The sequence below is a fragment of the Melanerpes formicivorus genome, unplaced genomic scaffold (assembly GCF_026170545.1).
Source record: "Melanerpes formicivorus ecotype bairdi unplaced genomic scaffold, bMelFor1.0.p_v2 SCAF_1, whole genome shotgun sequence".
Lineage (NCBI taxonomy): Eukaryota > Metazoa > Chordata > Aves > Piciformes > Picidae > Melanerpes > Melanerpes formicivorus.
The window spans coordinates 64,506,190-64,521,076 of record NW_027142353.1 but is presented as its reverse complement, the minus strand read 5'-3'; the positions used below and the strand labels follow the sequence as shown (position 1 = coordinate 64,521,076).

Below are 14,887 nucleotides of genomic sequence, written 5' to 3'. Positions count from 1 at the left end.
AACCTCTAAGGACAGTAACTGAAAGAACATCCCTAGGAATCAAGCAGATTTGGAGGATTTCTTCCTGGCCAAAACTTTTTAGTCCAGGCACAAGCCACTTGCGACTGCCAACAAATCTTTTCTGAAAGGAGAGGGACAAATAACCCAGCTCTTCTGAAAGGGGAGTCCAAACCCTGGAACATGAGCCTGAAATGCATGCCTATGTTCATGGAAAACACACATGCATGAGCAACATCAAGAACCTGCTCTGCGAGAGCGGCAGCTTACAGCTGAACTGCTTTGGGAAAGATCTCTCCAAGCCTATATTAAGTCCTCAAAACAACCCATTTCAGTACCAATCACATGGTTCTGCTGCACATTATTCCTTTCATCTCTATGGAAACTGATTGCATTCTGTTGAATTTAGGTGACTAAGTATCTTTAAAGGTCTGACTCAAAAATGCAAGCGGGCACCTTGCAGGCTCTTGCTGAGGGCCTGGATGCTCAAATTCCCAGTGACATTTAGGCCGTTAGCTGCTTGCTCTTTGTTTTCCTTCTCTCCAAATCCCATGAAAACACCTATCAGCATCACTACAAAGGGAAAAAAAAAAAAGCTTTTGAAGAATCTGGTGCTTTGACCTTCTGCACTCAAGTAACAGAGAAGTGAAATGTTTTCCTTTTTGTTCTGTTCTGACCTGCTCTAAAGTTATAGACACCTACAGCTGCAACTGTTTACAGTCACTGGTTCGCCAGTCCTTAAAAGTTTTCCTTAATAAAGAGGAGGAGCTGACTGGGGCAATCCTTTAAGTCATGAAGCTGAAAGGACACACTTTTCATTGTAATGAAAGCTTGAGGCCAAAGAAATGTGGTTTGGTTTGGCCTTGATGAAAAGAAATCCACCTACGGCTCACCAAAATCCTCGTACAGTACCACAACGCTAGCTTCTTCAGTAGCTATCTGCACAAACTGTGCCCTCAGTTACAGTGGTTCCTGCTCTTGCATGATGGCCCCAACCAGCATCTCATTCACTCCTCTTTATTACCAAAAAAAACCCCAAAAGGATCAGTTTCAGCAAGAATGTCCTCTATCACAAGACACGTTCTGGAGTGATTCTGCAAGGGGTAAGAAGCTGTCCATGCTCCAAAAGAGCTGTTCACTACCTAACAGCGCTCCCTGTGCTGGCTGGTTAATTTGCACCTACCTAAAGTTCCCTTCAGTAAACAGGAGACTGCACACTTGCTTTCATGCTGGTCATGGCTGGGGTTTTGTGGACTGGCATTATCACTGGTAATCACCAATCCCAATATAGGAAGAGAGAGAGAGAGCGAGAGAAGAGTACCTACACTTCCAACAATCATGGTACTCTGGAGAGTAATACTAAGGAACAAAGTGTGAAGATTCACATTCATGAGTGCTTTAAAAATGCAAAAAATAATCCCAAGGACACTTGCACAGCAAAATTTGGCATGGTCAGTGCGAGCCTAAAGCGTGCATCAGGGGTATGGTAGAGTTGCCTGACTTTAAACACACCGATCCTGAACGAATCCACACCGAACCACCCTAACTTCGGAGCACAAAAACCAGCTATAAATCGTCGCCACGTCAATGCAATGCTTTGGGAGGGGAAGGTAAAACATTCCCCCCCCAACCAAACAGCCACGTGGGAAACATTGCCAGAAGTTTCAAGTTTGCATTTAATGTTAAAAAAGAAACCAAGAGAAAAGAAGCAAACTGGTTGCACAATGCCATCCCCCTACGGTGGAATGTCTCGCAGGCCGGGTGAGACCTGATATGGCACCTTAAAAAACGAGGAAGGGGGAAAAAAGGAAAGAAAGAAAGAAAGAAATGAAGAAATCACTGATTTACCACAAGCTTTATATTGAAGCCATCCACTAATGGCTTCTGGCTTTTGAATCTGCTCATGCACTTTGCTCAGAAGGCATTTGAGCTGGCAAGTGTATTTCACAAGGAAAGCGGTAAAGGCACTCGTGTTTCCAAACGTGAAACTCAGCTTTCTCTGAAGAGCCTTTGCGTTTCTGGAGGGGAAACTAAAGCTGTCATATTCGTTACCCAAATCAGGTTTCACCTCCTTTTCCAGAGCTCAGCTGTGCTTCTTGAGAACTACTTGACTTTTCAAAGCAAAGGAATTTGAAGTAGCACTGTACAGTTCCCAGCAGATGAAAAAAACAACCCAGAAGCCCAAGTATTGCATGAAAACTCCTCTCAGCAGAACTGTTTGATGCACAAAAGCCATTAGGCATGGCCACTACAGTCACAGGAGGGAGGAAAAAGGATTGCAACCATTTAGAAAGTTAATTTTAAGCTCACACAAATGAGCATCTCAATACTTTGAAGAAGTCTCTGCAGTTAGCTATACAAGGTAAACAACTCTGATGTTTTACCCAGTGCTCTCTGCAGGGGAGAGTCTGATGCTGCCTCTTGGGTAAGTTTACTACACAGCCAAGGTTTTATTACCAAAAATAAATATGATAATTACTGATTTCTTCCTCAACAGGTTGTCACATGCAGAGCCTGCAGTCTGAAAGTGCAGGAAAGTGTACAATCATTTAGCTTTCCGATCTGGAACAGAGAGGTAAAGCCAAAAACCCAACATGCGAAGTCACAGCAAGGTAGCAGAAAGAAGAGGGGTGGGGGGGGTGGGGAGGAGAAAAAAAGGGAGAAAACTACCTTCAGTAGCCTGCTGGTCCTCAGTTCAATGAATGAAAAGTATCAAAACAGGAGTGATAAAACCATTTGTTAAAAACTATTCTGCCATCACTAGTGAAAAATCATCCTGTGGTAACTTCTACAGGCTGACGGGACACGAAAACCCAAAGGACCCAGACAGTTTTCAGTGTACGGAAGGGAAGTCAAGGTCACCCTCCTCAAGAAACACAAGGAAGTCCAGACCCAACAGGCAGGAGTTGGAAAAGAGCGACAGCTTGCATCCTACTGGGTGAGCTTAAGCATCTCTTTAGGCACTTCACTGGTTCGTTAAATGCAATACAAAATAAAGCTATCAAACATCAGCGTTTTGTGCTCTTGGAAACCACGGCAGAAGCGACAGAGAGCAGCACAAAACTGCGACATTTTTTGGCAGCTGATTTCTTCCCCTTTTCCCCCAGTACTACCGGCTGGCCCAGCGTGCTTTGTTTTGGGGGGGTGGTGCTTTGGCATCTCAGTTATCAGGTTGTCTTAAGCCAGAAAAGCTAAAAGAAAGAACCCCAGAACTGCCAGGCCTCAGACAATAAAGAAATTTGGTTTGACAATTTCTTTATGGCTATGCAAAGAAGGACACTTCAGCAGTGGCGTGATAGGGGAAAAAAACAAGCCTGCTTTCCTTTTAAATATTGCACTTTCCTTTTGTTCACTCACACTAATGCATAGAGGCTTTTTAAACCTTTGAATAGTACAGTTTCAAGCTACGGCCAAGGCCATGGGAGAGAAATTTCTATACATCCAATATGAAAGAACAGATATGCTAGCCTGCCTTTACTTGCCTTAGTTCAAACGTTGAGGAAGAAGAGAGTGCAAAAAACAAAACCCCAACCCCACAACCCTGTGGCTTTTTTCTCTTTTGGTCAGCCTGTGTCTTAACTTTCATAGGTGCCAACTAAACAGATTGCAACATGTGATGAGCATGGGTACTGTTAAGGACAGCTGAGGGTGACTGTCGGTAAAGGAAGGTTATGCATGACTGAACCACGGTAAGTGAGGCTGGAATGGCAAACCACGAAGCCTCTTCTCTCGGGAAGGAGCACGACAGAGCAGATGGATTTTCACACTTCAGTAGCATGCCGTAGGATTCACCACGATTAATTTCACATTAAGGTGTGCTCGAGGCTCGCATCCGCGTCTGGCGTCGCCTTCGACGGCTGCAGCGAGGCAGCTCATCGCTGAGGCCGCCCGCGCGCGCCTCTCCGCAGTCACGAGTCATGAGGTGGCGGCGGCACGCTCTCAGGACGGGCAGAACCGATCTGCTGCTGGACTCCACTAATCTGAAAGATATGATTGCTTGGAAAAAAACAAACCCAAAAGAAGCCTCCAAGCACTTGGCTCCGGGCGCTTGAAGAACAAAGCGCTAGGATTGGCTGTGTAATGGAACCGGGCTCGGGATCCTGACCGCTGCGCAGAAATCCAGTCGGGGAACAATGCAGAGTAGTGCTCCTCAGGGTGACTTTCTGTTGTCATTAGTAATGTTAAGCATCAAGGAAGTAAAACACGTCATTGCACATTACAGCCGCGGAGAAGCACGGCTAAACTTTTGACACTAGAGAATCGAGTAACCTGATGCTACATCACAAACAGCTTCTGGTGTGTTATCTATCTGGAAAGGTCTTTACATACTCGGTGAGATCTCCGTTACTCCCCTCCAGTGAGCGCTTCAGGTTAAGTGGCGAGTTATGGCACGAAGGGCGTACAGGAGTTCGGCCTGCATACGAGCTTCCATGAGAAGCAGATTGACGTGGACCTGGTGAAAATGAAACCAGCCATTTAGATCCCCGTGGGGGGTGGTGCTTTTAGGCTGTGCCTTTCAAACTTAGCTACAGATTGCGAGCAGGAATGTAGAAGAAAATAGCAGAAAATAGATCACTATTGGGTGTAAAATAAATCACTATTGGGTGTAAAAATAAATCACTATTGGGTGTAAAATAAATCACTATTGGGTGTAAAAATAAATCACTATTGGGTGTAAAATAAATCACTATTGGGTGTAAAATAAATCACTATTGGGTGTAAAATAAATCACTATTGGGTGTAAAAATAAATCACTATTGGGTGCAAAATAAACCACTATTGGGTGTAAAATAAATCACTATTGGGTGTAAAAATAAATCACTATTGGGTGTAAAATAAATCACTATTGGGTGTAAAATAAATCACTATTGGGTGTAAAATAAATCACTATTGGGTGTAAAAATAAATCACTATTGGGTGTAAAATAAATCACTATTGGGTGTAAAAATAAATCACTATTGGGTGTAAAATAAATCACTGCTGGGTGCAAACCAATTCACTATCGGGTGTAAAATGAATCACTCTTGGGTGTAAAATAAATCACTATTGGGCGTAAAATAAATCACTATTGGGTGTAAAAATAAATCACTATTGGGTGTAAAATGAATCACTACTGGATGCAAACCAATTCACTATTGGGTGCAAAGTACATCACTATTGGGTGTAAAAATAAATCACTATTGGGTGCAAAATAAATCACTATTGGGTGCAAAATAAACCACTATTGGGTGCAAAAATAAATCACTATTGGGTGCAAACCATATCACTATTGGGGTAAGGGGAGAGGCTATCTGAAGACACATTGACATTTTTATTGATTATATATATTTTTAATATGTATAATATATAATTATATTACACATATAGAATAGAATAGAATAGAGTAGAATAGAATAGAATAGAATAGAATAGAATAGAATAGAATAGAATAGAATAGAATAGAATAGAATAGAATAGGAGTAGAGTAGAGTAGAGTAGAGTAGAATAGAATAGAATAGAATAGAATAGAATAGAATAGAATAGAATAGACCAGACCAGGTTGGAAGAGACCTTCAAGATCATCGTGTCCAACCCATCATCCAACACCATCTAATCAACTAAACCATGGCACCAAGCACCCCATCTAGTCTCTTCCTAAACACCTCCAGGGATGGTGACTCCACCACCTCCCTGGGCAGCACATTCCAATGGCCAATCTCTTTCTGGGAAGAACTTCTTCCCAACATCCAGCCTAAACCTCCCCTGGCACAGCTTGAGACTGTGTCCTCTTGTTCCATCACAGGTTGCCTGGGGGAAGAGACCAACCCCCACCTGGCTACAACCTCCCTTCAGGTAGTTTTTCTCTGGTGAACAACTGTTTGCCAGATTCTGCCCTTTTGAGGTGCTGCCATATTTTGGTTCTTGGTCAGCATGGGGGTCTGTGTGAAGCCGGCCTGGCTCTGGGACACGTACCTTCTCCGAGTGCTTGAACTGACGCCAGTAACTATCGTACATGCGCTTGGTAGTTCTCTCTGGGTAGCAGGTCACTGTCTTTATGTAAACCTTCAGGCTGCGTTCAAGTAACTGATTAACTTCTCCATAATCATAGTCATCATACCTAAGTAAGACAGGCAATCATTCTGTTGGATTAAGTTTTTAGAAGAAGGCTCTTTCCCAGCACTATGTTCTTACGTTTGGGGATCGGAGCAGCTACTACACGCCCTAGAAACCCACCTGCTAACAAAGGATCTGAAAGGCTTAGTGCAAGGATGCTCTCCTTTGTGAACACAGGATAAAGGCTGGCTTCAGAGAAGACCTCTCTGTAATAATTTCCATCCTGATTCATCATCATATTCCCCACTGGAATCAGAAGTTACCCTGATATGCCAGCAAATCCATTCCTAGTGTCCAGATTGAGCTACGGCCTCCAGGTATAACAGCCAGAGCTTAAGGGTCATACTTTTCACACTGTTCATTTTCCATTCTGTTCACACAGTTTAAAATGCACTCCTAAGCCAAGGGATTTTCACTCATACCTGATTCCATACATACAGTGGACATAGTTAAATAAAGCTCTTCTTAAGGTAGTTGTATCAACATCTTCATGTGTCGCCATAGTGTTATAGGTGAGGTTATAAACCATCCGAAACTTCTCATCAAGGAGATGCCCAATATCAGAATAAAGCCTGTTCACAAGGGAAAAGCCATGATTTTCCCAAGTATAGTCCTGCAGGAAGAGAAGGAAATACATAAATGTACAAATGGAGTTCCTATCTGAGCCTCTCTACAGTTCAACAGCTTTTGTTGTCTCCTAGTTATGGCTTTATTCACTTCCAAAACCTCTGCATTTTGCATCCCTCATCCCTATCACCCACTCCATTCCCCCAGGCTTTCTTGCAATGAGTATTGTATCACAGCACCTCACCTCCAGCTGTGTCTCATTAGCTTGCAGGAGAAGCAACCCCCAAGTTTCTCCTGAAGTGCTGAGGCAACTTCCCACTGCCTGCTGTGCCACACTGACCAGAGTCATTCTATGTGGGATGGGTCTGTTAAGTTTCAAATCTTGCTCCTCTTGGAGGCTTTGATGCTTAGCTCTGGGCAAGGATGGACTATTCACTTCCAGCCAGGATGTTACAATCCCTGGATGAAGTGCTGAAGCGTCCTTGAGCAGGCTAATAAAATCCAGGCTGCTTTGGTCTTAGACAAGCACCTGGATTGCAGGGATAAAGGCTTGCCTGGTCTTATCAGCAATGGGAAACCTTTGCAGAGTGTGGCATGGCATTAACAGTGGAAAATGACCCTGCTCCAGAGCAGTGTACAACCACTCTCCATGCTGCAGTTATATACAGCATGTTAGCTTGCCCACATCCTTGGCAAGCATTCCATTGCTGTCACTGATGCCACCTTCACAGCTGAGGGCATCATCTCCATGTTCTTCCTGTGTTTGGCTGTTTTCAAATGGTACTGCTGGGCAACAGGCTTTGCCTGAGCACTTTACAGTACATCTACTGGACTAGCTTCTGATTAGGATAGCAGGGAAGACTATGTAGGACAGCATTCAGCTGCCTAACAGAGGCAGGGGCTGGTCTCTTCTCCCAGGCAACCGGCACCAGAACAAGAGGACACAGTCTCAAGCTGTGCCAGGGGAGGTTTAGGCTGGATGTTAGGAAGAAGTTCTTCCCAGAAAGAGAGATTGGCCATTGGAATGTGCTGCCCAGGGAGGTGGTGGAGTCACCATCACTGGAGGTGTTTAGGAAGAGAATGGATGGGGTGCTTGGTGCCATGGTTTAGTTGATTAGATGGTGTTGGATGATAGGTTGGACTTGATGATCTCAAAGGTCTTTTCCAACCTGGCTTATTCTGTTCTATTCTATTCTATTCTATTCTATTCTATTCTATTCTATTCTATTCTATTCTATTCTATTCTATTCTATTCTATTCTATTCTATTCTATTCCATTCCATTCCATTCCATTCCATTCCATTCCATTCCATTCCATACCACTGTATTCATTTGGTGACACCTGAGGTGCACCCCAGTATCACATTTGGCCTCTAGCTGCCAGTTCAGAAGACTCTAAGGCTTTTGAGGGATCTGCTATACCTACCAGACCTGTAAAGGCATCCAGAATACCTAAAGGCATCACAAAAGCCCCCAGAAAGCAGAAGCATCAGGAGGGGGAAAGCACTGATTACTAAGAGCAGTCAATCAAAAACATCAATGAAAAAGGGAAAAACCTGATCTAGCAGAGGGTGTCCCTGCCCATGGCAGAGGGGGCAGAACTAGGTGATCCTTGGGGTCCCTTCCAATCCTGCCAGTTCTGTGGAATTATTTAAAGACATTCTGCTGTGTATGGGGTATCATTTTCAATTACTAAATTGGAATCCAGAGGGACAAATGCCACCTTGTTTTATCAGAGTAAGGGCTGGCTTTATTGTGGGGGTTTGGGGATGCTACTGCCATTTAAATGGAACTAATAGCAGAGGATTTGGGAGGCTGTGGGTGTATACATCCAAGTGCTTTAGAGGAGGATACAGTAATAAAGTTAAATCATCAAGGTCATTTCTTTGAGTGTAGGCCAGAAGCTGCCCTGTTTATTTAATAGCAGAGATGGTTCAGTTCCAATTCCAACTTCTGTAGGGCTTTTTTTTCCATGGGAGCCTGCAGCTCCTCAAGTAGTTAAGCAGAATGTTTGATTTATAGGCACTGACTCTGCCTTATTCTTTTTGGCAATATCTACCTACTTCAGGCTCATATAAAGACAGCAGAGTAAATTATCCAGAGCAGCAGAGACTGCCACACAGCTAAATACATTTCCTGAGAGTGATCATGGACTCTTTATTTTACAGTCTCAGACACATATTCTGACCAAGAAGTTTTCCTCTACCCACTGGTCTTTTTTTAAGTTGACTTCCTCTGACTTGGTTTTGAGGTCCCTTGTAACACTTACGGTTTATTACAAGGCTGCAGATTAATCTACTCTATCAACTGGGACAGAACCACCTACAATGTCTTTCTTGTTGCATAGATGATGAAGAAGTTTGTAAGTCCAGTCAAAATGAGATGTAAAATAACACACAGGTAAAATTTACATGCTGTTCTTTTAAGAGCACTGAAAAAAAAAGAGTACTCAAATATAGACATAAACATCTCAGTAATCACATTTAAGCACACCTTTGCTTTTCTGATATCCAAAGCCCAGTGATTTGGTGGCAATGTGAGGCCAGCAGCAGCAGAGAGGTCATTCTGCCCCTGCACTCACAGAACCACAGAACCATTGAGGCTGGAATAGACCTCTGAGACCATAGAACCACAGAATCAATAAGGTTGGAAAAGACCTCAAGGATCATCCAGTCCAACCTGTCACCCAACACCTCATGACTACTAAACCATGGCACCAAGTGCCACGTCCAATCCCCTCTTGAACACCTCCAGGGACGGTGACTCCACCACCCCCCTGGGCAGCACATTCCAGCGTCTAATTACCCTTTCCATGAGGAAGTGCTTCCTAACATCCAACATAAACCTTCCCTGGTGCAGCTTCAGGCCATGTCCTCTCATCTTGACATAAATTGCATGGGACTCAGCACTGGTTAGGCCACACCTTGAGTCCTGTGTCCAGTTCTGGGCCAATCCAGTGAAGAAGAACGTTGAGACACTTGAACGTGTCCAGAAAAGGTCAACAAGGCTGGGGAGAGGCCTTGAGCACAGCCCTGTGAGGAGAGGCTGAGGGAGCTGGGGTTGCTTAGCCTGGAGAAGAGGAGGCTCAAGGGGGAGACCTTATTGCTCTCTACAACTACCTGAAAGGAGGTGGTAGCCAGGAGGGGGTTGGTCTCTTCTGCCAGGCAACCAGCACCAGAACAAGAGAACACAGTCTCAAGCTGTGCCAGGGGAAGTTTCAGCTGGAGGTGAGGAGAAAGTTCTTCACAGAAAGAGTTGTTAGCCAATGGAATGTGCTGCCCAGGGAAATGGTGGAGTCACCACCCCTGGAGGTGTTCAAGAGGGGCCTGAGTGTGGCACTTGAAGCCATGGTTTAGTTAGTCCTGAGGTGTTGGGTGACAGGTTGGACTTGGTGATCTCTGAGGTCTTTTCCAACTTTGTTGATGCTATGATTCTATGACACTCACCAAATCGCTCTCACAGACATGGATTGGACTTGATGACTGTAAAGGCTTTTTCCAACAAAATGTTTCTATGATTCTGTAGGTATTTAAGTATTGATAAGCCTTGATAGAAAATAATTGATGAAATGACAGAAACAAAGAGCTCTTCCTGTGGATTTTTACTGGAGGGCAGCACAGAGCTTCTTTCTTTTGTACTTTTCACTTCTATTCTAGATGCTTCACAGATTTCAAATATTTATTCTGGTAAGAACTGGAATAAGACTGAAAGCTAAGTATTCCCTTGCCTGAGATATACAAATAGTACAAGAGTCACCCCAGGTAGATTCATGGAAGCTTGGGAGTTATTTGATGGACAAGAAAAGGAGCATGCAACAAACACACCCCATTACAAGTGCTTTAGGCTACTTGCCCTGTAATGAGACTACAAACATTCTTTGAGTGAATGCACTTTTAAGGAGCTGGTACCTGAGCTCTGAATGTTGGCAGGTGGTCTTCCCCTCGCCTTGCAAAGTCTTTGTACCCAAACCCAGGATCTTCAATGTAGCGAGACACATCAGTAGAGACTATTTCATCATCAAATGCTGTAAATAAATAGAACAGAAGAGAATTAACCAGGCTGGAAAAGAGCTTTGAGATCATCCAGTCCAACCTATCACCCAACACCATCTAATCAACTAAACCATGGCACCAAGCACCCCATCCAGTCTCTTCCTAAACACCTCCAGTGATGGTGACGCCAGCACCTCCCTGGGCAGCACATTCCAATGGCCAATCTCTCTTTCTAGGAAGAACTTCTTCCTAACATCCAGCCTAAACCTCCCCTGGTGCAGCTTGAGACTGTGTCCTCTTGTTCTGGTGCTGGTTGCCTGGCAGAAGAGACCAACCCCCATTTGGCTAGAGCAAGAAGGTCTCCCCTGAGCCTCCTCTTCTCCAGGCTAAGCAACCCCAGCTCCCTCAGCCTCTCCTCACAGGGCTGTGCTCCAAACCCCTCCCCAGCTTTGTTGCCCTTCTCTGGACTCCTTCCAGCAACTCAACATCTTTCCTAAACTGAGAAGCCCAGAACTGGACACAGGACTCAAGGTGTAGCCTAACCAGTGCAGTGCACATGGCAGAATGTCCTCCCTGCTCCTTCTGGCCACACTGTTCTGGATGCAGGCCAGGATGCCATTGGCATTCTTGGCCACCTGGGCACACTGCAGGCTCATGTTCAGCCTACCATGAACCAGCACCCCCAGGTCCCTCTCTGCCTGGCTGCTCTCAGCCACTCTGACCCCAGCCTGTAGCACTGCCTGGGGCTGTTGTGGCCAATGTGTAGAACCTGGCACTTGGTTGTGTTCAATCTCATGACCTTGGACTCTGTCCAGCCTGTCGAGGTCCCTCTGCAGAGCCTCTCTACCCTCTAACAGATCAACACCTGCTTTGATTTAGGCAAGCAGATGAGGTAGCACAGACTTCCAACTACTACTCTATTACAAGACTAGGTAATAGTTTCAGGAGGTGTGCAGAGAAAAGGAGCAGTACAAAGGAAAGAAACATTCCAATCCCAATCTGCTTTTACAGGATCCATCCCTTGCACTGAGCCAACTAAATACCAGCCTACACCAGACATCTCATGTACTTCCCCAGAATGGGAAGAGATGGACTAAACCTCTGTTGACTTCTGAGGAAGCCTAGGTATCTTACATCAGGAAGATAAATCAGGTTAGTAAAGTCATTGTGCTAGGATAAGAAACAGAAGGATGTACTCTTGACAACAGCATGACAGCATGCTGAGCAGGTATGGTGTCAGGAATTAACACTGCCTCTGCTCTGTAGCCCAGGGTATAAGCAACCAGAAAGCAGTGTAACATCCCACTTGTAAATAGCAGTTGACAACTGTATGGAAGCAAAGAGCTCTCCAGTCCATCAGGCTGACATTCTGCCAGCAGCTCTAGTAACCAGGCATCTTCAAAGAGCTCCAAAACGTGTCACTAAGCAAGCACAGGCTCTCTATCAGGAATCAATCTTTCCCTCCCGAATAAACAGGTGGCTTGGTTGTGTGATTACCTCTGCAGAAGTTGACTGCTGCATAGCTGACTGCATTTGACCCTGATGTTAAAGTCCTGGCTTGCTTCCACATGCATTGACAGAACAGTTGCCATATGTCCACTGTTAGCACCTTGAAAAGTCAGTTAAGCTAAGAATTGCAGAAGTGCTTTATCTCCTCTTTGCCTCATTAGGCAATCAAAACATAACTGAGTAGGAAGAAGCTTGCACAGCATCTGCTACAGCAAATCCTCTGGATTTCATGGAAGGCTGAAGTCCTAACACATACAGACTTCTCAACTCAAAGCAGCAAAAAGCAAAGAGGGAGGAAACCATCAGCAACCTCATCAAGACTCCACTTCTGTCCCCCACAGCAGCCCTTCCGTGTACGCCTGAAGCTGCAGAGCCTCACGGGAGCTCCGGCTTGATAATGAGACTACAGTGAGTGTCAGCTTCTCTGCACTGCTGATACTGGCTCACCAAAGGAAAACAGAGCAAGGATGGAAAACATCCTGTTCTTAAAACCCAGCCATGACATTGCTGGATGCATCTTCTTTCAGAGATTCTGCATGTTCCCAGGGAGCCACAAAGCAAAGCCTTTGCTGATCCACAACACAGCCTTCCTCCCTTTTAGGCTCTGAGCACAAAAACTTGAGATACCTTCAAACATGCTTGGTCTGAAAATACCAAGACCTGACTTCAGAAAGAACAGCTTCAGAAAAATGGGAATGGAATGGAATGGAATGGAATAGAATAGAATAGACCAGAACAGGTTGGAAAAGACCTTTGAGATCATCAAGTCCAACCTATCACCCAACACCATCTCATCAACTAAAGAATGGCACCAAGCTCCCCATCCAGTCTCTTCCTAAACACCTCCAGGGATGGTGACTCCACCACCTCCCTGGGCAGCACATTCCAATGGCCAATCTCTCTTTCTATGAAGAACTTCTTCCTACCATTCAGCCTAAACCTCCCCTGGCACAGCCAACCCCCTCCTGGCTACAACCTCCCTTCAGGTAGTCGTAGACAGCAATAAGGTCTCCCCTGAGCCTCCTCTTCTCCAGGCTAAGCAACCCCACCTTCTTAAACCCACTTCTTAAAAACACACAAGCTATTATCTTCAAGTAGTTACAGAATCACAGAATCACCAAGGTTGGAAGAGACCTCAGAGATCATCAAGTCCAACCTGTCACCCAACACCTCAGGACTAAACCATGGCACCAAGTGCCACCTCCAATCCTTTCCTGAACACCTCCAGGGACGGTGACTCCACCACCTCCCTGGGCAGCACATTCCAATGGCTAACAGCTCTCTCAGTGAAGAACTTTCTCCTCACCTCCAGCCTGAACTTCCCTATGAAAAAATCATTGGGAGATTCTGATGTCCTCATAGCTCTCTCTCTTCAAAGATTCACTTCTTGGGAAAAGAGAATTCCTGTCTACAGGCAACAGATTTCATTATAAGGCTTGTTAGAGATGAATGCCCCCAGAACATATGAAGAATACCGGAAAAGAAGTTTTCAGCTCAGAATTTTGAACATTATTTAAGAATTAAAAAACTCTAAATGCTAAGAATCTCTATCACAACCCTGGCAGGGGACAGGACAGCAGTATGATCACTTAGCATGACCACTCCAACTGTGCCAGGGGAAGTTTAGGTTGGAGGTGAGGAGAAAGTTCTTCACAGAGAGAGTTTTTAGCCATTGGAATGTGCTGCCCAGGGAGGTGGTGGAGTCACCATCCCTGGAGGTGTCCAAGAGGGGATTGGACGTGGCACTTGCAGCCATGGTTTAGTATTCATGTGAAGACTTGGGTGACAGGTTGGACTCGATGATCTCTGAGCTCTTTTCCAAGATTATTGATTCTATGATTCTATGGTTCTAGGGCAGCAAGTTAGAAATGCCCTTGCCAGGTGGGCAGCAAATGGTAATGAAATTGAGTCTCACCTCAATCCATTTCCTGAACTAAATGTCCTATCTGGAGGCTACTTATGAGTGCCACTGAAGTTCTAAGTGCTGTGGAACATAAATCTGTGAAACATTACTGAGTATCTGCCTAAATTAGCCTGGAGAAGAGCAGACTAAGGGGTGACATTATCACTCTCTACAACTACCTTAAGGGAGGTTGTAGACAGGCAGAGGTTGGTCTCTTCTCCCAGGCAGCCAGCACCAGAACAAGAGGACACAGTCTCAAGATGCACCAGGGGAGGTTTAGGTTGGATGTTAGGAAGAAGTTCTATACAGAGAGAGTGATTGCCCATGGGAATGTGCTGCCCAAGGAGGTGATGGAGAGTCACCATCATTGGAGGTGTTCAGGAGGAGACTTGCTGGGGTGCTTGGTGCCATGGGTTAGTTGTTTAGGTGGGTTGGATTGGTTGATGGGTTGGAAGCGATGATCTTGAAGGTCTCTTCCAACCTGGTCTGGTCTATTCTAAATAAAGGTTTATTCTAAATTAAAGAATCAGAAGACACAGAGCATACAAAGAATGAGAATCTTACACCCAACTCTTTAAAGAAGCTGGCAGCTGTTTCTTTTTTTGAATCTGCAAAAGCTGAAGTCCAAGATGCGAAAAAAACAAGAGATGGTGCTATTTGCCAACCCAGAAAGCTTCAACAGCTGAAGCAAGAGACAGACCAGCCTTACCACACTCCTGCTAGATGCACAGCCAGAATAAAGACATGGACAGAAAAATAGAATAGAACAGAATAGAACAGAATAGAACAGAATAGAACAGAATAGAATAGAATAGAATAGAATAGA

At 44.8% G+C, this 14,887-nt stretch overlaps 1 protein-coding gene across 2 annotated transcripts in view; it reads right to left on the bottom strand.

The window, feature by feature from the left end:
• Nucleotides 1–1,655: 1,655 nt before the first annotated feature.
• Nucleotides 1,656–14,887, bottom strand: part of SESN3 (sestrin 3) — a 58,108-nt gene continuing 44,876 nt past the window's right edge. For both annotated transcript variants that reach the window (XM_068145443.1, XM_068145453.1), the window contains exons 7-10: nt 10,566–10,681; nt 6,513–6,703; nt 5,950–6,094; nt 1,656–4,450 (exon numbers count right to left, since the gene is read on the bottom strand). In XM_068145443.1, the coding sequence (XP_068001544.1) occupies nt 4,364–4,450; nt 5,950–6,094; nt 6,513–6,703; nt 10,566–10,681 (539 nt within the window). In that variant the 3' untranslated portion in view covers nt 1,656–4,363. The remainder of the gene's footprint in view (nt 4,451–5,949; nt 6,095–6,512; nt 6,704–10,565; nt 10,682–14,887) is intronic.